Genomic DNA, 21782 nt, shown 5'->3' with positions numbered 1-21782 from the left:
GAGGGAAGAGCTGCTGCCCAGCCATCCCAGAGCCAGCTCGGTGGGCATAGCTCTGGCAGCACAGCCAGCAGTTCAGAACCAATCCTTGCTGGGACAGGATCAAGACGTTTGGGAAAGGTTTTGCCATGTTTGGGTTTCTCTCACTGGATGGCTACGCAGTCTCCTTCAGCTTTTGAGGATGCCTGTAGCTACAACAGTTGCAACTTGTATTAGAATCAGTTGTATTCAGCACGCCATAGTAAGGTCAGTGTCAGTTGTACAATATGCTCCCTTAGGACCTGGTGATGTAAATGCCACCCCAATACAGCCAGAGGACAAGTGAGACAACCCAACCACAATGAGCGTTAAGACTCAGCAAGGCTGTGTTTCCTTTTAACGGCAGAGACAGATGATGGTGGTAGAAATGGAATCCGTTGAGAGGGATATTATGAGTCATGCTCAGAGCACTGGTCTGTGGTCAGGGGCTCTCTCCATGGGTTGGGACCGCACCTGCAGTTCATGTTCTGCAGAGATCGAGAGACCTCATCTCCCATGGGTGAGGGCTTATGCACTCTTTGGGTCATAAACCATAGATCTCAGGAGCTGATAAGTCCATGGTAATAAAATCCTGACCAATACCCCAAACAAATGGGTTGTTAATGTCTGTTGGAGCCAGAGCAGTTTCATAGTTTCGGGGGGGGGGGGGTGGGGGGTGGGGGGGGGTGGGTGTTCAGATGTCTTCCTTTTTTCCTTTTTTTTTTAATCTTTTTTCTTTTTTTTTCTGTCAATCTGTCCTGGCCTGTTGTGTGAGGTTCTGTGACAGTTGCTCTCCTGTTTTCCTCAGAATTAGAGTTAATCTGTATTTTGCAGTGAGTGTAGTGCTGTGTTTTGGATTTAGGGTTATGGTACCACACTGATGGCTTAGTTGTTGTTAAATAGTCAAGGAGTTTTCAGCTTCTCATCCTGCCCTGTCTCTGAGAAGGGGGAGGCAGTCAGTAAGCTGGGAGCACAGCTCCTCCTGGCACCCTGAATGCTGGTGCTGGTCTGGATGTTCAAAGCCCTCATGGTTCCCATGGCAGTCGGCACCCCAGAACCAGAGGGGCTCCTATACCTTGGGCACACGGGGTCTGCGTCACAGCTTTATGTGATGTGCCCCCCGAGTCCTGTGGGCCTTGGGCAGGGTGGGGGCAGCTCTCATGTCGGTGCACAATCATCCCCAAGCCTCACTAAGAACAGGAGTGGGGGGTGCTGACAGGGTCCTTGCCCCACTGAAGGCCCAGGGTTGCAGCGGCCCCACAGCCCCATCTCCCTGGTCGTGTTTCAGGGGCTCACACACTGCAGCACATGTTGGCTGTGACCTCCTGGAGGAAAGTAGCACCAGAGGCTATTACCAAGGGACAGTCTTTTGGCTCTGGTTTCTGGCTGCTGCCCTTTGTCCCTGTGCCACCCCTCTTTACAGCAGAGTTGGCCGGGAGCTGCCTGCAGAGAGCTGATCACGCTGCGCCTGCCCCCACTGCTGCTCTGGTGGCTCTCATTGCTGGGAGAAATGCCTTCTTTCTCATACTTTGATAATTGGGCAATAGGGTTTTTACCAGTGTTTTAATTTTGAGATTGCAAGTGATGTCTTCTGCATGTGTACACATGGTAAATGGTCCCACCCTCCAGTGGGCTGTGCCTCCTCTCCCTGTGCCTGGGCTGCTCTCACAGCCTCGGGTCAAGGGCTGTGGTGGTTTTCCCTGGGCTAGAGCTGGTTTTCCCTGAGAGCTGAGTTTCTTCCCAACAGCCCAGTATGGTGCCGTGTTTAGGACTGTGTTGGGTCTGGCTGAGGTGGAGTTCATTTACCTCCAGCAGCCTGGCTGTGCTGTGCATTGGGAGTGAGCAGGGTGTTGGTACCAGCCCAGGGATTTGGCTGCTGGGGAGCAGGCCTGGCCCAGCATCCAGGCTGTGTCTCAAACATCCCCCTCACCACTGGACTGTGGGTGGGCAAGACCTTAGGAGGGGACACAGCCCGGACAGCTGACCCAAATGGCCAAGCAATATTCCAAAACCATCAGGTCATCCATAAAAGCTGAAAAGAGAGGAGGACAGGGCAATTTTTTTATTTATGATGTTTGTCTTCTGGAGAACTCCTATGCATACTGAAGCCAGGCTTCCTGGGAGGTGACTGGGCAGGGCCCACTGTGTGGGAAAGTGATGATCTTGCCAGTGTGTGGAACAGGCTGTGCCAGCGACCCAGTCGCTGCCTCCCCACCCTTCTACTCCCCACTGAGGCTGCAGCTCCACCATTGGTTGTTTCCCTGAGACTGAGATCAGCTGCGGTCATGCTGGGGCCAGTCCTGGGATAGGATCTTTAGGAGATGTCCTGTCTCCTACCCCATGGGGCAGATTCTGGCCCCAGGGTGGTGAAACCTGCCCAGTGCTGAGCTCTGCCCCTGATGCTCTGGCTCCTTCTGTGCCATGCAGATGTGCTGACCCTGGATCCCAACATGGCTCATCCTGAACTTGTCATGTCAGCAGATGGGAGAAGTGTGATAAGAGGAAGCGCATGGAAGAACCTACTCAACACCCCTCAGAGATTTACACTTCAGTGCTGCGTGCTGGGCTGGGAGGGGTTCATGGAGGGGAGGCATTGCTGGACTTGGAAACTCTGGGTTGAGACCCTCTGATGATTGTCAGTACATCTGCACAGTGAAATATGGTGCCTCTTATGGAGAAAGTGGTGTATCTGGACATGGCAGGTTTGTGGTTGGTATGGTGTTTCCAGGGGGTGGTTCTGGTGTCCCTGGGATTATGTGTCCCTCTCAGACCTCTGTCCTGTTCCTTCGTGCCACAGGACACACTACATGTTTTCTGGAAGTGTTAGGGCTTCTTGAAAAAGATGGGTTGTTGCAGATGCTGCCTTGAGATGCTGAATCTCAGCAGATCAATCTTGCTGTGCCAGGATGTTTGGAGAGAGATCTGGGGCTGTTGGGCGCCAATGCTCTGTGTTTCTGCACAAGTTGGGGTGGGTTTTGTTGCCAGTCCTGCAGCCCTGTTGAGAACTATGATGGTTCTGCTATCAGATGTGTTCATCACTTTGAGCTGAGGGCACACCTACCTGACTGTTGTGGTTTGCATGGCAAGGTGTTAGGCGTGGGGATGAGCACTGTAGGAGTTGACTTCTGCAAGAAACTCCTAGAAGCTTCCCCCAGGTCCAACAGAGCCAGTACCAGCCAGCTCAAGGACAGACCCACTGCTGACCAACGTCGTGCCAATCAGTGGCAGTGGTAGCACCTCTGTGATAACATATTTAAGAAGGAAAAAACCTGCAAGTGGCTGCATTTTGCTGTCAGAGAAAGGTGTGAGAAAGTTTGCAGACACCAAGGTCAGTGAAGAAGGAGGGGCAGGAGGAGGCACTCCAGGCACTGAAGGAGAGATTCCCCTGCAGCCCATGGAGAAGACCACGGTAAGGCAAGCTGTATCCCTGCAACCCATGGAAGATGATGGGGAGCAGAGATCCCACCTGCACCCTGTGGAGGACCGCATGCTGGAGCACCTGGAGATGCCTGAAGGATGCTGTGACACAGTGGGATGCCCACACTGGAGCAAGCTTAATGTTTGGTGACAGCAATGGCTGAATGTACTCCTGGGCTGCCAGACAGCCAGGGTATCATGGCCATTCCTGTCCTGCAGCACTGCACAGGCTGCTGGAACTCCAGCATCACCTTGAGTCAAAGGGACGGTGACCTATGGATGAGTCCCCAGAATAACAGGACACCTCAAAGTGTCAATGGCCAGGAATAAGTGCCCCACAGAGCCTCTGACCTTCTGCAGCAGAAGAGGAAACTCCTGAAGGCCACAGTGTTCCCTTCTCCCCAAGACCTCTGTGCTTCTTTTCCCTTACTGCTTCTCCTTTATTTTTCTTTGGCCTTCTGCTTTTTTCCTCCATTGTCCCAAACCCCCAAATGTCCTAAAACCACCAATGTGAAAGAGATGGACTCAGTGGAACTGGCTTGGATGGACAATTTGCCTGGGTCTGGTCAGGGTTGTGCTCATTGCCTCAGAAACAATGGTCATACATGAGAACACCAGCCCGTTTTGTGAAGGAAACATCTTCTAAAAGTGCTGAAACTCCCCTAGTGCTATTCTCCAGCACAAACTGCTGTGAGAGGCACAGGGTCCCTCACATTCCAGCTACAGTAAATCTGCAACTGACACTGGCTTAATGGTTGTTGAGGTTTTAGTCAGCCTTGTGCATCCAGCAGCTCGTGGCCACAGGGGGTTTCAAATATTACTTTCATTTAGGGCCAGTAACGGGTTTGCAATAAATCCTGGTGAGGAACAGTGGGACAGAGTAGGGGGCTGCACCAGGGACTCATGCACAGTCCTGTCTTGCCATTGAACACTGGTTTCTTCCACCATTGGGGTGCTCGTGCAGGGGGTTTGCAGACTTCAGTGTCTCTTTTGGGGGCAGGTGCAACCCTTCCTTGCCATCCTCTTTTGGGCAGGTGTAACCCCCATCACCCACTTCTGCCTCCCTTACCCTCCCTTCTCTCCAGCACGGATGCAGATGTGGCTCCTGGTGAGCCCCGGAGTTCTCCTGAGGTATTGTGTGACTCTCCATGTGTTCCTGCAGGAAGGGATCCTGCAGGGCTGGAGGGGGCTTTTTCCTGCTCCAGGTGACAGATGTGGGACAGGGAGCTGCCATGGGGCAGGGGGAGCCGTGGACAGAGCTGAGCCCCACACGGGTTTCACTTTCCTTTGGGCTCTTTACACTGTACATCCCTTGCCCTGGGTTCCCCTCCAGTCCTTTGAAGATCATTAAGTTCAACCAATCACATCCTAAGCTAAACCAGATCCCTAAGTACCTCATCTACCCTTTTTTTAAACTCATCCAGAGATGGTGACTCAATCCCCTCCCTGGGCAGCCTGTTCCAGGCCCCATCAACTCTTTCAGTAAAAATTTTTTTTCTAATACCCAATCTGTCCCTGCCCTGGCCCAGCTTCATGCCATTTCCCCTTGTTCTATCTTCTGTCATCTGGCTGAAGAGACCATCACCCACCTCTCTACAACCTCCCTTCAGGTAGTCGTAGGTGGTGATAAGGTCTCCCCTCAGCCTCCTCTTCTCCAAGCTCAAGAGCCTCATCTCCCTCAGCTGTTCCTCATATGATTTGCCCTCCATCCCCTTCCCCAGCCTGGTTGCCCTTCTCTGGACTCTACACTTGGCCATGTTAAACTTCATCCTGTTGGTCTCAGCCCATCAGTCCAGTCTGTTCAGATCCCTCTGAAGAGCCTCTCTACCCTCAGGCAGATCAACACTTCCTCCCATCTTAGTGCCATCTGCAAACTTACTGAGGGAGCATTCAATCCCTTCATCCAGGTCAGTGATCAAGATGTTGAACAGAACTGGCCCCAGGACTGAGCCCTGGGGGTGCCACTCGTGACCGGCCTCCAGCTGGATTTGGTTCCATTCACCACCACCCTTTGGGCCCAGCCATCCAGCCAGTTTTGAACCCAGCTGAGGGTCCACCTGTCCAGGCCAGTGGCAGCCAGTTTCTCAAACAGAATGCTGTGAGAAACCGTGCCAAAGGCTTTACTGAAGTCCAGGTAGACACATCCACAGCCTTCCCCTCATCCATTAAGCGTGTCACCTTGTCATAGAAGGTGATCAGGTTAGTTTGACAGGATCTACCTTTTGTAAACCCATGTTGACTGGGACTGATTCCCTGGACATCACGTGTGTGCTGCATAGTTGCTCCCAAGATGACCCTTTCCATGATCTTCCCCGGGACTGAGGTCAGACTGACAGGCCTGGAGTTCCCCGGATCCTCGTTCCGACCCTTCTTGTCTATGGGGGTCACATCTGCCAGGCTCCAGTCGAGTGAAACTTCCCCAGTCTGCCAGGATTGCTGGTAGATGATGGAAAGGGGTTTGGCAAGCACATCTGACAGCTCTCTCAGGACCCTTGGGTGGATCCTATCTGGCCTCATTGATTTGTAGGTGTCTAATTGGCCAAGTAGGTCACTAATCATTTCCTCTTGGATCATGGGAGCTTTATTCTGCTCTCCCTCCCTGTCAGCCAGTTCCTGAGGATGAATACTCAGGGAACATCCAACTTTACTATTAAGACTGAGATAGAGAAGGAATTAAGGACCTCAGCCTTGTCCTCATCCCTTGTCACTAATGTTCCCACTGCATCCAATAAGGGCTGGAGATTCTCCTTGACCCTCCTTTTACTGTTAATATGTCTATAGAAGGACTTTTTATTATCCTTCACAGAACTGGCCAGTCTGAGTTCCAGTTCAGCTTTAGCCCTTCTGACTTTCTCCCTACATTGTCTCACTAAATTCCTATAGTCATCCCAAGACAACTGCCCCTTCTTCCAAAGGCCATATTTTTCCCTCTTTTCCCAAATATCTTCCCAGATCTCTCTACTCAGCCAAGATGGCTTCCTTCCTCACTGACTTCTCTTCTGACAGACTGGGACAGCCTGTTCTTGTGCTGCCAAGATTTCCTTCTTGAGGAGCATCCAGCCCTCTTGAACTCCTTCGCACTCAAGGGCTGCTGCCCATGGAATCTTATCAAGCAGCTTTCTGAAAAGTCCAAAGTCAGCCCTATGGAACTCTAAGGTGGCTGTTTTGCTGTCTCCCTTCCTTACTTCTCCTAGTACTAAGACTTCTCCTAGTACTAACTAGAACTAACTCATTCCTCTGGAAAGCAAAATCAAAAAGCAATGAGTGATCAGAGGGAACAACCACTCACCCCATGGCTGATCCTGCGGGAGCAGCCAGAAATCAGGGTTGTTCCCCAATTTCTTCTTTCTGGAGAGTGGGAAAAGACCTCCAGAAATGGTTCCCTGCCAGCCGATCCCACCGTCAGCCCACCTAGCCTCTCTAGAATTGAGCATGAACATCAGGAACCCCCCAAAACCCAAGTCCTTCCTGGTGGCTCCTGTGCCAGGAGGTTTTGCTGGGGGAAGGGGCCAGAAGGACTCACCCAGCTCTCTGGACAGCAGCACTGAAAAGCAAAGCCAGAGGAAGAGGAGGTCAGGAGAGCAGCTTGCTTCCTCAGCAGGAACAGCTCCAGAGGGTCTCTGGGACCTTCCCACCAGCCAGATGCTCTGGCTGTGCTCCCTGTCCTCCCATCCACAACCCACCGTGTCCTTGTCCCCTTCCATCCTTACCCAAAGAGTTTTTTGATGAAGGCAGCACATCTTTTGGGGGCAAACATACCTTTCCTTCTCCAGAGATCAGCTCCAAGGACAAGGACTCCAACAAGAGAGCACGAGGAGCACACCCAGACTGGCCATCCAGGGACGGGCATCATGGAAAAAGGGAGCTGAGAAACAAACAGATCCACAGGGAAAGGGACCAATTTACACTCATGTCTGCAAGGAGAAGGACCAAGAGATCCCCGCCCCACACCTTCCACCCCTTGTCCCATGAGCCCTGGACTCAAGGGGACAGAGTCCTCCCGTGCCCCCACACCACCACGCTACATAGAATCATAGAACGGTCTGGGTTGGAAGGGACCCCAAGGGTCACAGAGCTCCAACCCCCCTGCCACAGGCAGGGACACCAACCTCCAGGCCTGGAGCTACACAAGGCTGCCCAGGGTCCCAGCCAACCTGGCCTTGAACACTTCCAGGGACAGGGCATCCACTACTTCTCTGGGCAGCCTGTTCCAGCACCTCACCACTCTCTCTGTAAAAAAATTCCCCCTAATATCTAATCTAAACCTTCCCTCCTTTAGCTTTAGTCCATTCCCCCTTGTCCTGCCATTATCTGCTCTTCTAAAAAGTCGAATCCCCTCCTGCTTATAAGCTCCCTTCAGGGACTGGGAGGCTGCAATGAGGTCCCCCCACAGCCTTCTCTTCTCCAGGCTGAACAAGCCCAGTTCCCTCAGCCTCTCTTTGTAGGGCAGGTGCTCCAGCCCAATGCTGCTCCAAGCAAGGCAGCCAATCCCCGCCCTGCTCCAGCGCCGCAGGGGCTGCTGCAGCCGTCGCACCGGGGATGCGCAGGGACGCCTCCTGCTCCTGGTCCAGGTGAAGGTTCCTGACCACAACGGACCAGTTCCCCTCTCTGGTCCACGTCACCACGATGGCATCTTTGGTGTCAAACAGGCCCCTGGCATCAGGGGAACGTCTCTGGGAGACCAAGGGCACACGTTGCCCATTGGGGTCTTTCCACAGCACCTCTGGTTGCGGGAACCATCCAGCTGATCGACACAGCACCCAGATGCCTCCGGCCTCATAACCCTCCCAAGAGAGATGAGGGCCAGAGCCTGTGGCTGGGGAAGAGCCTGGGGTTGGGGTCAGGGAGGGATGGGCTCAGCTCCAAGGCCACCATCACATCCCAGAGCAGACCCCCTCACAGGTCCCACTGGGGCTGCGGGACTGGACACCAAACCCACCCCAACCTGTTCAGGAACTGCAGAGTATGGATGCCCAACCACCTCAGAGCTCTTCTGCAAACCTCATGGCAGAACAAGTCCGATCTGCCGAGCTTCAGCACCTTGAGGTAGCCTCTGCATTGACCAGTCCTCATTCAAGAAGCTCCAATGTTTCCAGACAATGTACCAGGTCTCCTGTCACACAAAAAGTATGGGCCAGAGTTCTGGGAGGGACACACAAGCCCAGGGACACCACCGCTACCCCTGGAAACACCACAACAAACACCAACCTGACATCTCCAGGCCCACCGTAGCATCTCCATAAGAGGCACCATCTGTCACGGTACAGACATACTGACCATCATCAGAGAGTCTCAACCCAGAGATTCGCAAGTCCAGGTGTTTGTTGGTGAGACCATCTCTGGCCAACTCTGTCCTCCCAACGTAGTCCTCCATCTGATCCCTGTATATGTCCTCCCCATTTTGGTAGTGGTGCACCATTTCAGAGACCCTGTGCCAGATGTACCTGATGTCCCAGCTCCAAATATCCTCACTGGGGGACAAGTGACATTGCAGCATGACATACTGCCCCACAGTGACACAGAGAGTGCGGCCTGGTCCCACCACTCTGAGGTCAGCTTTGGATAAAGACACAGAGACACAGAGATTACACCTAGGTTAATTTAGGGTGGGGCATCTCCTTCCTCTGAGAGATCCTATCCCAGGGTCTGGCCCAGAACAGCCACAACCAGGCTCGGTCCCATGGGAACAGGCAACAGTGGGGCTGCTTCCCCGGCATCGAGAAGCAGGATGGGGAGGCAGCGGCTGGGTCTGGGCAATGCCCACACCATGCAGTACCACCAGCCAGAGCAGAATCACCTTGAGCAGGCTGTAGAGAACAACATCCAGGCAGGTTTTGAAAGTTTTGAGATGGAGACTCTACAGCCTCTCTGGCCATCCTGTCCCAGGGCTCTGCCACCCTCACAGGAAAGAAGTTCCTCCTCGTGGTTAGGTGGAACTTCTTATATTCCCTATAAATATGTCCCTGGAGATATTCAAGATCAGGCTTGATGGGGCTCTGAGCAACCTGATCTATTGAAGATGTCCCTGCTCACTGCAGGGGGGCTGGACTAGATGTCCTTTAGAGGTCCCTTCCAACCTAACACATTCTATGATTCTACTTTCAAATTTCTGCCCATTGCCTCTTGTCCTGTCCCTGGGCACCACCGAACACAGACTGACCCCATCCTCATGATACCCACCCCTCAAATATTTATCAGCATTGAGAAGATCCACCACCACCTCAGTCTTCTCTAGGCTAAACAGTCTCAAGTTCCTCAGAGATGTTCTAGTCCCCTCTCCATAGCCCTTTTTTGCACAGTCTCCAGGAGGTCCTTGTCTTTCTTGACCCAGGGAGCCCAGCACTGCATACAATATTCTGGATGAGACCTTCCCAGGGCAGAGCAGGGGGGGCAGGAGAACCTCTCTAACCTGCTGCCCACACATTTCTCTTCCCTGACCCTGAGGACATGTTGCTGGTCATGGTCAGCCTGAGTTCCAACAGGACTGCCATGTCTTCTTCCACAGCGCTGCTTCCCAGCAGGTCAGCTCCTAACCTGTACTGGTGCCGGGAGTTATTCCTCCTGAGGTGAAGTACACTACACTGGCCCTTTGCTATTTTGTGCCTGGTTCCTGCTTCCAGGTTTAGTTATTGAGTTTGGGCTTTGGTAAGAGGATGAAGAACTTCAGCAAAGCACCTGGGGTGGGGCCTCAAGTACTGCCCAGAATCAGAAGTTCCAAAACACAAATATAAAATGATGAGTGATTTTGAGAAGTGTGTTTCCTATGTAAGATAGTGTCTCCTAGAAGAGGCTTCTCTTTTTGCAGGGGGTAGAATATTTTCTGTCATTTAGAGTCAGTAACAGAACTACCAGAAATTGAGTTAAGTGGAAGTGGGTGAGAGCAGGGGCTGCACTGGGGAGCCGTGTGTGCCCTTGAGCACTAGTTTCTTCAGCCATTGTGCTCATGCAGGGGGTTTGTCGATTTCAGTGCCTCTTAGGGGGCAGGGGCAGCCCTACTTTGCCAGCCCCTCTGGGGTGGCTGTACCTCCCATCGCCCTCCTCTACCTCCCTTCCTCTCCCTACAGTCCAGCACAGCCACAGATGTGGCTCCCAGCAAGCCCTGGGGACCTCCTGATGTACTGGTTGACTCTCTGCGTCCTCCAGTTGTCTGCAGGGCTGGCAGGGGGTTTCATCTGCTATGGGTGGCAGATGTGGGGCAGGGAGCTCTGGTGGGGCGGGGGGACCCCAGTCCAGCGTTGGGCCCCACATAGCTTGACTTTCCATTGGGCTCTTTACACTGTATGTCCCACACCCTGGGTTCCCCTCCAGAACTGTCCTGCAGTGCTCCCATCAAACGGCTCTCGCTTGCACCGGGGCTGGCTGGGGTGGAGGTTGTTTTCTGGAGCAGGTTCCCACTCCTGGGAAACCTCCTTCTCCTTCCAGTCCTCCCACTCCTGCTCCAGTTTCTCCGGGGTCTCTGGACCATGGGAGGGCAAAGCAACCCCTGCAGCATGGAGCGTGCCCTGCTCATGCCAAGCTTGGCCCTGACCTACAATGTCCTCAATTAACACAGGCGCCATCTCCATGTCTCTGTGTCCTTCTCCATGTCCAAGCTGACTTAAGAGTGGTGGGACCAGGCCATGCTCTCCATGTCACCGTGGGGCAGGAGGTTGTGCTGCCGTGTCACTTGTCCCCAGCCATGGACGCTCAGAGCTGGGACATCAGGTGGATCCGGCAAAGGGTCTCTGAAACGGTGCACCACTACCGACATGGGGACGACGTGTCTGGGGAGCAGATGGAGGAATATGTTGGGAGGACAGAGCTGGCCAGAGGAAGGCTGGACTTGCGAATCTCTGGGATGAGACTTTCAGATGATGGTCAGTACGTCTGCACTGTGACTGATGGCATGTCTTATGGAGAAGCTATGGTGGACCTGGAGGTAGCAGGTTTGTGTCTTGTAGGGTGTTTGCAGGGGTGGTTGTGGTGTCCCTGGGCCCATGTGTTCCTTCCAGACCTGTGTCTCATCCCTTGGTGCCCCAGGAGAGCTGGCACGGTGTCTGGCAGCTTTGCGGGGTGCAGATGCTGCCTCAAGGTGCTGAAGCTGGGCAGCTCGAACTTGCTGTTCTGGGAGTTTTGGTGGGAGATCTGGGGCCGTTGGGCATCAACACTGGGTGGTTCTTGCACAGGTTGGGGTGGGTTTGGTGGGAGCTGTGAGGGGTCTGCTTGGGGATGTGGTGGTGGCCTTGTAGCTCTCCATCCCAGCATCCCTGGGGCTCGGAAAGCCCAAGGCCATGTGCCTGGGAGTGTGGGCAGGTCGGGCAGACCTGCATGGGGATGGACCCTCTCCCTTCCCAAGAACTCCTGGTACCAGTATGGAACATGACCAGCACGAGGGAAGCCATTCCTGGAGATTTTTGGGGGGTTCCTTTCCCCACTCAGGAATCTGGGGTTTGCCCGAACTCTTCATGGGCAGTTCTGGGGTGACAAGCTCTGCCCTCTGATCAAATACCGCTTTTTATTTTCATTTCCAGAGGAATGAGATGCAGCACTGGGTGAGTGTCCAAGAGCTCCAGCACAGCGTCGGGTCCTGTCCTGGGATCTTGGTGCTCAGCCCTTTCCCTCCCTGCCCATCCTCCCCATCCCTGCATCCCTGGGGCTGGGAAAGGCCAAGGCCATGTGCCTGGGAGGGTGGGCAGCTTGGGCAGACCAGCATGGGGATGGACCATTTGCCCTTCCCAGAGCTGCTGTGCACCAGCTATGGGATGTGGCCTGGCTGGTAGGGAGCCTTTCCTGGGATTTGGGGGAATTTCCCCGTTCCAAATCAAGAATTCAGTCTTTTCCCACGTTCTTTTTTCTCTTCATGAGCAATTCTGACATGAAAATCTGCCCCATCTGATCAAACATCTCTGTTTCTTTTGCAGAGGAACAAGCTGCAGCACTGAGTGTCTCCTTTTCTCTGGCATGGCGTGGTGTCCTGTTCTGGCATCTCGGTGATCGGCCCTTTTCCTCCCTGCCCGTGCTCTCCATCCCAGCATCCCTGGGGCTGAGGAAGCCAAGTCCATTTGCCTGGGAGTGTGGACAGCTTGGGCAGACCAGTGCGGGCATGAACCCTTTGCCCTTCCCAGAGCTGCTTGGACCGGCTCTGGGATGTGGCCAGGCTGGTAGGGAGCCTTTCCTGGGATTTGGGGGCAATTCCCAGTTCCCAATCCAATATTCAGTCTTTCCCACGTTCTTTTTTCTCTTCATGAGCAGTTCTGACACAAAAATCTGTCCTATATGATCAAATATCTCTGTTTCCTTTGTAGAGGAACAAGCTGCAGCACTGGGTGAGTGTTTCCTTTTTTCCATACCTGGGGCTGGGAAAGGCCAAGGCCATGTGCCTGGGAGGGTGGGCAGCTCAGAGAGACCAGCTCGAGGAGGGGCCCTCTGCCCTGCCCAGAACTGCTTAGACCGGCTCTGGGATGTGACCAGCTCTCCTTTCTCATTGTAGTCTGGAGGAAGTTTCTGCTGCCCCACACTCCAGGTAATTGGGTGTTTGATGCTTATCTGGGTGGTTCTCCTTCTGTTCTTCATGTCCAAGGGGCATCTGGGCTGGCCAGTGCGTGGGACTGGCTGTTTCTGGGAGCGTTGCGTGACTCTCACACCCCAAGCGTGGCACTGGGCTGTTCCTCCACTGTGTTCTAGGCTGTGCCACCCCTCATGGGCTCCATCAGTGGGGCCAAAAGCAGCCATCTCACCCCTGGCACCACAACCAGCCGCTGTCTCCCCATCGTGCACCTCCATGCTGGGTCTGCAGCTTCACTGGTTTCTGTTCCCATGGGACCGAGCTCAGCCATGGCTGTGCTGGGACCACACCCAGAATGGGATCTCTTGGAGGAAGGAGATGTCCTGTGTCCTGCCCCATGGGGCAGATGCTGTCCCCAAGGGGGTGAAACCTGCCCAGCGCTGAGCTCTGCCCCTGATGCACTGGCTCCTCCTGTCCCTGCAGACGTGGTGACCCTGGATCCCAACACGGCTCATCCCTGGCTTGTCCTGTCCCAGGATGGGAGAAGTGTGAGATGTGAAAGCAAATGTCAGGATCTGCCCGACACCCCTCAGAGATTTATGTATTGTGCCTGTGTGCTGGGCCAGGAGGGGTTCAGTGAGGGGAGGCACTGCTGGGAGGTGGAGGTGAAGGGGGCGGTGGCAGGGGATTCACGGTGGGCTCTGGGGGTGGCCAGGGACTCTCTGAACAGAAGAGGGAAATTACACATGAGCCCCAAAGAAGGGATCTGGGCGGTGATGCACTATGAAGGGAAGTTTCAGTCTCTCACCTCTCCTTGCACCCCCCTGTCCCTGTCCCTGTCCCAGGTCCCCAGCAGAGTCTGGGTGTGTCTGGACTGCCCGCAGGGGCTGGTGACTTTCATCGACGCTCACAGTGGGGCCGAGATCTTCACTTTCCCACCAGCCCCGTTCAATGGAGAGATCATCCGCCCCTTCTTTTGGGTGGAGACAGAGGGCACCGGGCTGTGCCTCAGGGAGGCCACAGCCCACCCCACTCCCTCCCTCCTCACAGCCCTGTAGAGACCCTGCCCTTCTGCAGACCCTGCCCGCACTCCTCAATGCCACGGAAGCACCTATATTGTCACTTCCCAATGCACAAAGCACAGCGGACCTCTGCCATACCCAGTCCTGCTCTGGCACCAGCATCAAGCCAGGCAGTGCACATCACAGAAAGGCATCTCAGAGGATGAGCAGCACAGTTCCATCAGAACCAGACCCTTCCAGATCACTCCTGATGGCCAAATAAATTCTGGAAAAGCTGATAGTGCTTTCTGGAGCAGTGCTGACGCTGTGCTTCTCTGTAATTTCTCCAGTAATTATCATTTATCTGGCCTGTTGTGGGTTGGCAGGAAGGCAATAATGTATCAGGTTATTAATTATGTTGCTTTGTCAATTCTCCACCATAGGTACAAGCAGATCTGTACCCCACCTCTGCCTGAGCACATAGTCACAGCAAGTCACTAGGTATTATTAATGGCACCACGTCACTCTCCACAGAGATTCAGCCCCACTTCCATGCAGAAATGGATTAAATGAGTCCTTTTCCATAACTCTGTGTAAAAAATGAACCTAAGATGAAGGTCTCCACAGGAATGTTATTTTTAAGCTGGAACTGCATATTCCCCACTATGGCCATGTCACCCCCACAACAGGGGCAACATTTGACCAAATGACACTTTGAAAATTGCCCTGAAGTCAACCAGCTCCCATGGATGAGATGTCTGCAGGGAAAGATCACCAGCTGTGTTGTGGCAGTGGCAGCTCTCCCAGACAGGGAAGCTCCTCTGCTGGATCTGGGTCAGGAGATCCCCTCCCGACCCCAGCTAGCCCTTATCCCCAGGGAGAGGGCACAACCTGACCTTTCCCTCTTGACTGTTTAGAACAGCCTTTCACCATCACTAGGCAATTAGACAAGTGGGAAATGTGTTTTTAAGGTGATGAGGGCTCACATTTCTCTGGTCAGAAATCACCCAGAAAAGCTTCTGCCCAGCCTGGAGTCCATCACTATCCTTTTGGTGGTCTTTGGTGGTCTTTGGTGGTCTTTCGCAATCGTGTGATTCTGTGATTCTGAGACTCCGGCCTTGAGCCAGCTGATGTTTTCTTCATCAGTATAGGGAAAGCTTCCAAAAGGCACACAAAAACACATGTGCCAAGTTTTCCTCTGGACACCATCCCTTCTGTCAAGTGTATAAAGTCACCACACAGCTCAGTGTCAGCCACACCTTGCTGAGGGTGCACTCGATCCCACTGTGCATGTCACGGGTACAAATATTCAATAGGACGGGTGGCAGGATGAACCTTGGAGGGGCAGCACTTTGGAGTGGTTTCCACTTGGACATGAAGCCATGGAGGGTAACTCTTCCTGTAAGCTTTTTGTTAACCCTTTCCATGCCCATGGAGGGCTGGCAAAGCTGTTGGGGGCAGCAAAGGACTCTGGGAGTGGCCCCGTTGCTACCAAGGATACGCGCAAACAGAAGCACCCAGGCACCATCCTGTAGCTGACCCTCCAGCGACCATGGCGCTCCCACCTCTGTGGTGCACTTCATGGGGTCTCTCTGCCCCCACCATGATGCCGCCCATCTTCCCAACCCCCTACACTGGAGGGAAGGCCTGAGCCCACTCCTGGCTGCTCGGGGACACACTCTGGGGAACTCCACAGCCCCTCTCGCCCCTCTCCCTGCTCCCTCTCAGTGCCCTCGCGCACACTCCTGGCCCAGCTGGGGATATGGTCACCAGTGTGTGTTCATGTCTCTCTTTCAGGACCCACCAACCTCTGCCAACTGCCAGGGCAGCAGCAGCAGCAGCCCTTCCCTGCACCCTCCCACTCAGCTGGGACAGACCAGAGGTTGGTCCACGTTTGGGGCCTGCTCGGCGGGTGCCTGAGGGATTCCCTCCGCCCCCCAGCCTGACACATCTCCCTCTCCCCCCTGCAGATCTGCCAAGCGGCAGCTGATCAGAGCTCCCCATTTCCAGTACCAGTCTGCCTCTGGCAACCCCCTCAATGATCAGTCACGGCATCGCTCCCCTGGCTGGCACTGTGCTTCAGGGGCCACACAGCTGCAGACACCCAGCAGCCTGCTTACACCAACAGCCCCCCAGGGACAAGCACAACTGTTCCTGCCCTACAGCCATCAGGGGACAGCAGCATCGCTTCCCCAGGACCACCCGCTCCCTGTCTGCACACAGTCCATCCTCTCCAGTGGAGACACAGACAGTCCGGTCCCCATGGATGTGGACAGTGTCTCAGGCTGGGACACCTGTCCTGTCCCTATGGATGTGCACACTGTCACAGTCTGTGACATCTCTGTGGACACAGATGTCCCCATGGAAGACGACACCCTCCCAGGCTCTACCATCTCACTTCGTCCTGTTGCAGGGATGGGGGGGAAATGAGAGGAAGGGAGACAGAGAGGGTGAGAGAGAGGGAGGATGGGAGGGAGGGAGGAAAGGGAGGGAGTGAGGGAGGGAAAGAAGGGAGGGAAGAGGGAGGAAGGGAGGGAAGGGAGGGAAGAAGGGTGTTAATTCTGTAGTTAGTACCTTTGATTACTGTTTTGTTCCAATTTTTCATTAAAAGCCATTTCTTGAGAACCTTTCTGTGTCTGCATGGGATGGGCGGGGAGTCAGGGGGCACCAGGCATCAAAATGGGCACAGTATAGGCACCCCATAGATCCCCTGCAAGCACCCTATAGACACCCTATAGATGCCCTGCTGGCACCCTAGAGATCCCCTGTGGACCCTATACATACCCTATGGACACCCTATAGGAACCTTATGGGATCCCTATAGACACCCAATGAGCACAATACAGGCACCTATAGACACCCTACAGATACCCTGTAGGCACCCTATAGATATACCCTATTGACACCCTATAGAAACCTTATGGGAACCCTATAGACACCCAATGGGCACAATACAGGCACCCTATACATCCCCTGCGGGCACCCTCTAGACACCCTATAGATCCCCTGCGGGCACCCTATAGACACCCTATAGGGAGGGGTGTGGGTACCCCCGGGGGTCTGGGTGGCCCAGAGGGTCCCTCACCTGCCGGTCCCTGGAGTCCCGGGGCCTTCTGGGGGTTGGGGGCTCAGCGACGCTGCCCCCCCTTCCCTCCCCCTCCCCGGCCATGCTGGCCCATGGTGGCCCTGGAGGCTGCTGGCAGCCGGGGGATGCTGGGGGGGCCTCTGTGCCATGGGGGTGCCACACGGCGGGGACAGCGACTGGACGGGGACCAGCGCTGGGGGGGCTGGGGGGGCTGGCATGTGTCCCCCCTGTGCTGGCCTGGGGGGGGGATGCTGAGCCCCCCACTCTGGCCTGTGCCACCTCCTGTCCCCCATTGTACCTGGGGGAGCTGGGACCTTTGGGGGGTCCTGGGGGGGGCAGGGAGGATCTCTGGGGGTCAGCAGGGACAGGGTTGGGGGTGTCCAGCCCCACCCTGGATGTGACCCACAGACCGACCCTCTCGCTGCCATGAGCCACTTTATTAATTAACCAAAGCCCTTAATTGGGTGGGAGCGGGGCCCAATCCAGGAGGGATGGGAGGGGTGGATTGGGGTGTGGGGGGGTCTCACCCAAAAACGTCGCCCAGGGGAATAAATCTGGGACATTTCTCTGTGGGGATGAACCTTCGTTCTGCTCCCCCACCCCCTCCAGGGCTTGCTGAGACCAACCCCAGCCCCCCTCCTCCCCCTCCAATTCGGGGGCTCCTTGGGGTACCCCCGCCCTTTGCTTTCTGCCACCCTCTCCTCGTCCTTCTGGGTCCCCCCACCAAGACCCCCTGCCCCCTCTCAGTTCAGTTTGGGGACTTCTTCCCTTCCCACCACCCCTCCTGGGATCCCTCCCCTCCCACCCCCAATGCTATGGGGACCCCCCCTGTATCTCCCCACTCCCAGGGACACCCTCACCCTCCTGGCGCTGGCCCTGTGCCTGAACCCCGAGGGGCACCCAGTCCCGCCATGGAGGAGACATGAGTGTCCCGGGGAGGAGGGTGGGGGTGGGCCCTGGTGTCCCCCCACATCTGAGCCCCCCCTGAAGCCCCTCACCGAAGCATCCCTTCGGTGGAAGCCTATGAAGCCGCCATGGTGCTGAGTGGGGTGGGGGACGCGCTGGGCTACCGGGGGGGGTCTCTGGGAGTACTGCACCTCCAGAGCCCAGATCCACGCCGAACTGGTTGAACTGGGAGGGCTGGGGGCCATCACCCTCGAGCCCCCCCAGTGGCCCATCAGCGATGACACCGTCCTGCACCTTGCGACTGCCGAGGGCCTGGCCACAGGTTGTGCCCCCACTGCACCCCTCAGGTGAGGGGGGGGGGGGGGGTTCCCCATTGTACCCCAGGGATGGGGGAGGTGTGGGGGAGGCTGTACAGGGGGGTCTGGGGGTTCCTCAGAGCTTGGGGGGGATGTTTTTGGGGGGGATCTCTCCATAGCCCCCCACAGATGCAGGGGAGGGTCCCCAATGTACCCCAGGGATGGGAGGGAGGGGTGTGGGTGGATTCCCTGCTGTACATGGAGATCTTGGGGGGACCTTATTTCTTTGGGGGATTTCTGAATGGGGGGGGGGCAGGTCACCATTATCACCCTGACCCAAACTGGGGGGGGCTTTTAGGTGCCCCCAACCACCCCCTGAGGGGTGGGGGCTCCAGAGAGTCTCTGAATGTCCCCCCAAAACCCCACGGGGCGTGTTCCCCATCTCCCCTTTCCTGGGAGTGGGTTCTATTGTACCCCAAAGCTTTGGGGGGTCAGTGGGGGAGGTGGGGGGGAATCAGTGGGGGGTGTGCCCACATTTCCCTGCATTTGAGGGGTCCGGGGGAGGGCTGTGGGTGCCCCCGCCCAGAGGGGCCTCACGCTGTGCCCCCAGGGCTGGAGGGGGAAGCTCTGCTGCAGGAGCTGGCTCAGCGCTACGTGGCCGCCATGAGCGACATGGAGGGCCACAAGCCGGGCCCCACCAGTATCCTGGGTGAGTGGGGGCCGGGAGGGGCCGGGGGGGGTCAGGTCAGGGGGTCTCATGGCCCCAACCCTTCTCCCCAACCTCCCCCTCGCAGCTGCGGCCTGGGGAGCCGGCGGGGTACCGCATCCCCTTCAACCCCACGGGCAGCGGGTGCGGGGCCGCCATGCGGAGCCTGGCCATAGGCCTCAGGTGGGGCAGGGGGGCACAGGGGTTGGGGAAGGTTCAGGGCTGGGGGCGGGGACGTGGAGGGGGTTACAGGAAGGTGGGAGGCCATCAGGAGTGGGGCAGGGACATGGGGGGACAGGGGGATGGGGGGTTCGGGGATGGGGGGTTCAGGGATGGGGCAGGGACATGGGTGGGCACAGGGGGCTTGGGGCGGGGTCAGAGCTGAGGGTGGGGACATGGGGGGGCACAAAGGGTTGGGGAGGCTCTCGGGGGGGACATGGGGGTACAGGGGGTTCGGAGAGGGGTCAGGGATGGGGGGGACATGGGGGTACAGGGGTTTTGGGGAGGGGTCAGGGCTGGGGGTGGGGACATGAGGGTCTGGGCGGGGACATGGGGGTACAGGGATTTTTGGGGAGGGTTAGGGGCGGGGACATGGGTGGGCACAGGGGGTTGGGTGGGGTCAGAGCTAGGGGGGCGACATGGGGAGCACAAAGGGTTCAGGGAGGGTCTGGGTGGGGACATGAGGGCATATGGGGATCGGGGAGAGGGGGGCTGTCAGGGCTTGGGGAGGTTTCACAGCGGGGACAGGGGTCAGGGTTGGAAGGGCTGGGGGGGGTTACAGGCGGTCACGGGGACGGGGGTGAGCGGCTGGACAAGAGGACATGGGGACACGGAAGGGGGGACATGGGGGTGTCAGAGTTGGGGGGTGGGGATATGAGGGTGTCAGTCTGGGGTAGGGGACATGGGGGGGACGGGGCATACAGGAGTGTGGGGGATGGGCCATGGGGGAAGGGGGGAGGGGCAAATGGGGGAACAGAACATCAGGGCCAAGTGGGGGGGCAGCATCGGGACGGGGGTCCCGGCCCGGGGGGACAGGGTGGTGCTGGTGTAGGTACCCGCACGCCCGGGAGCTGCCGGCGCTGATCCGGGTGAGCATCGAGAGTGGGCGCATGACCCACCACCACCCCACTGGTGGGTGCCAGGCAGGAGGGGGCAGGGGAGGGGGGGAGACACTGGAGCCCCTCTGAAAGCCCCATCCACATAGGGTACCTCGGGGCACTGGCAGTGGCCCTTTTTGGGGCGCTGGGGGCTTGGGGGGAGTCCCCGGAGCACTGGGGGGCTGAGCTGATGCGGGTCCTGCCCCTGGCATGGGACTACGTGAAAAGTGCTGGGGTGGCTGTGGGGGACAATGCTGAGGCCTGGCCCTTCTTCAGGGATGCCTGGCACCGGTGAGGGGGCACTGAGAGGGTTCGCTGGGGTCACTGGGAGCACTGGGAGGGGGTGGTGGGGATACCGGGAGGGGATCAGCAGGTCACTGGCATCACCCATTTCCACAAGGCTCTCTCCCAGTCCTGGCAGCGCAGCGCACTGGTATCACTGTGCTGTGCCAGAGCCTCGATGTCCCAGTGTCCCCTGCCCCACTGTCACTGCTGTCACTGCCGACCCTGGTGCCCAGTCAATCTGCAGGTTCGCCAGTGCCCACTGTGTCCCTGCCGCCCCCGGTGCCCCCAGGATGTCCCCAGTGTCCCCAGGACCCCTCCAGTGTCCCCAGGATCCCTCCTGTATCCCCAGGATCCCTCCAGTGTTGCCACCCTCAACACTGAAAGCGTGTCTGAGGAGTGCTGAACACCCCCTCTGCCCCCAGTGTCCCCAGTCACCCCAGTATCCCCAGTGCTCTTGGTTTCCCTGCTGTGACCGGTGTCCCCACTGCATCCACCACTACGGTGTCACCAGTGACCCCAGTGACCCCAGTGACACTACATCCCCGCTGACTCCAGTTCCCCCATTCCCCCGCTGTCCCTGCTGCTCCCAATACCCCCACGTCCCTGCTGCCCCCCGGCATTCCCAGGGTCCCCAGTGTTCCCAGTGACCTCTATGTCCCTGAAGGTACCTGGAGTCCTGGGGCCTTCTGGAGGGTGGTAGCCCAGCGACGCCGCCCCCCCTCCCCTCCCCGGCCGTACCTGGGCTGGGCACTGCAGGGGTGGCCAGGGTGCGGCAGCCACGATGCGCCCATGGTGGCCCTGGAGGCGTTGCTGGCAGCCCAGGGGTGCTGGGGGGACCTCTGTGCCAGGGGGGTGCTGCATGGAGGGGACAGCGACTCGACGGCGACCAGCACCGCAGGGTGCTGGGGGCTGCGCTGGGGGCTGGCCCGGGTCCCCCCCGGGCTGCACCGCTGCCTCGAGCACCGCGGGCGGCTGCGCGATGCTGCCCACCGCCTCCACACGCTGGCCTAGGGGAGATGCTGAGCCTTCCCCCCCCAACTCTGGCCTGTGCCACCTGCTGTCCCCTGCCCAGGGAAACACCATTGTACCCCGGGGGAAGCTGGGACTTTTGTGGGGTCCTGAAGGGGTCCCGAAGGGGTCCCAAACAGCCCTGGGAGAGCCTAGGGGCAAGCAATGCCCTTCAAGGTCTGCTAGGGGGCTCAAAGAAGCCCTGGAGACCACTGTAGCCCCATCCTGCTGGTCCTACTTCCCTCCACTGTTAGAGACCCCAGAATCTCCCCAAAGAGCCTTGGACACCCCCACAGTAAAAAAGCATCTTCCCAAATCACTGTCTGTCCAGATTTGTGTCCTGCATCTCTTGTCCTGTCACTGCCATGGCTCAGATGTCACATGGGCAGACCTCCTGCAGCCAAATCTTCTCTAGGCTGGTCAGTTCTGGCTGACCAGCTTCTCCAAGAGGCATCCAGACATGGGGCAGCTCAGGGGCCCTT

General features: G+C 57.0%; 1 protein-coding gene across 1 annotated transcript; it reads left to right on the top strand.

Annotated features, from left to right (window-relative positions):
* Positions 1 to 11206: 11206 nt before the first annotated feature.
* Positions 11207 to 21303, top strand: LOC311201698 (ADP-ribosylhydrolase ARH1-like; the record flags this gene model as incomplete). The annotated part of the gene is given in 14 exon segments (XM_084276127.1): positions 11207 to 11350; positions 11943 to 11963; positions 12717 to 12737; positions 13801 to 13970; positions 15888 to 15962; positions 17851 to 17945; positions 17993 to 18075; positions 18077 to 18230; positions 18815 to 18948; positions 18999 to 19093; positions 19962 to 20041; positions 20115 to 20298; positions 20957 to 21025; positions 21027 to 21303. Coding segments are annotated over 14 exon segments (1602 nt in total).
* Between the last annotated feature and the right edge of the window lie 479 nt (positions 21304 to 21782).

Source organism: Gallinula chloropus (genome assembly GCF_964237585.1).
Source record: "Gallinula chloropus genome assembly, chromosome: 28".
NCBI lineage: Eukaryota > Metazoa > Chordata > Aves > Gruiformes > Rallidae > Gallinula > Gallinula chloropus.
Note: the sequence above shows the minus strand (reverse complement) of the source record. Positions and strands in the feature narration are given on the sequence as shown.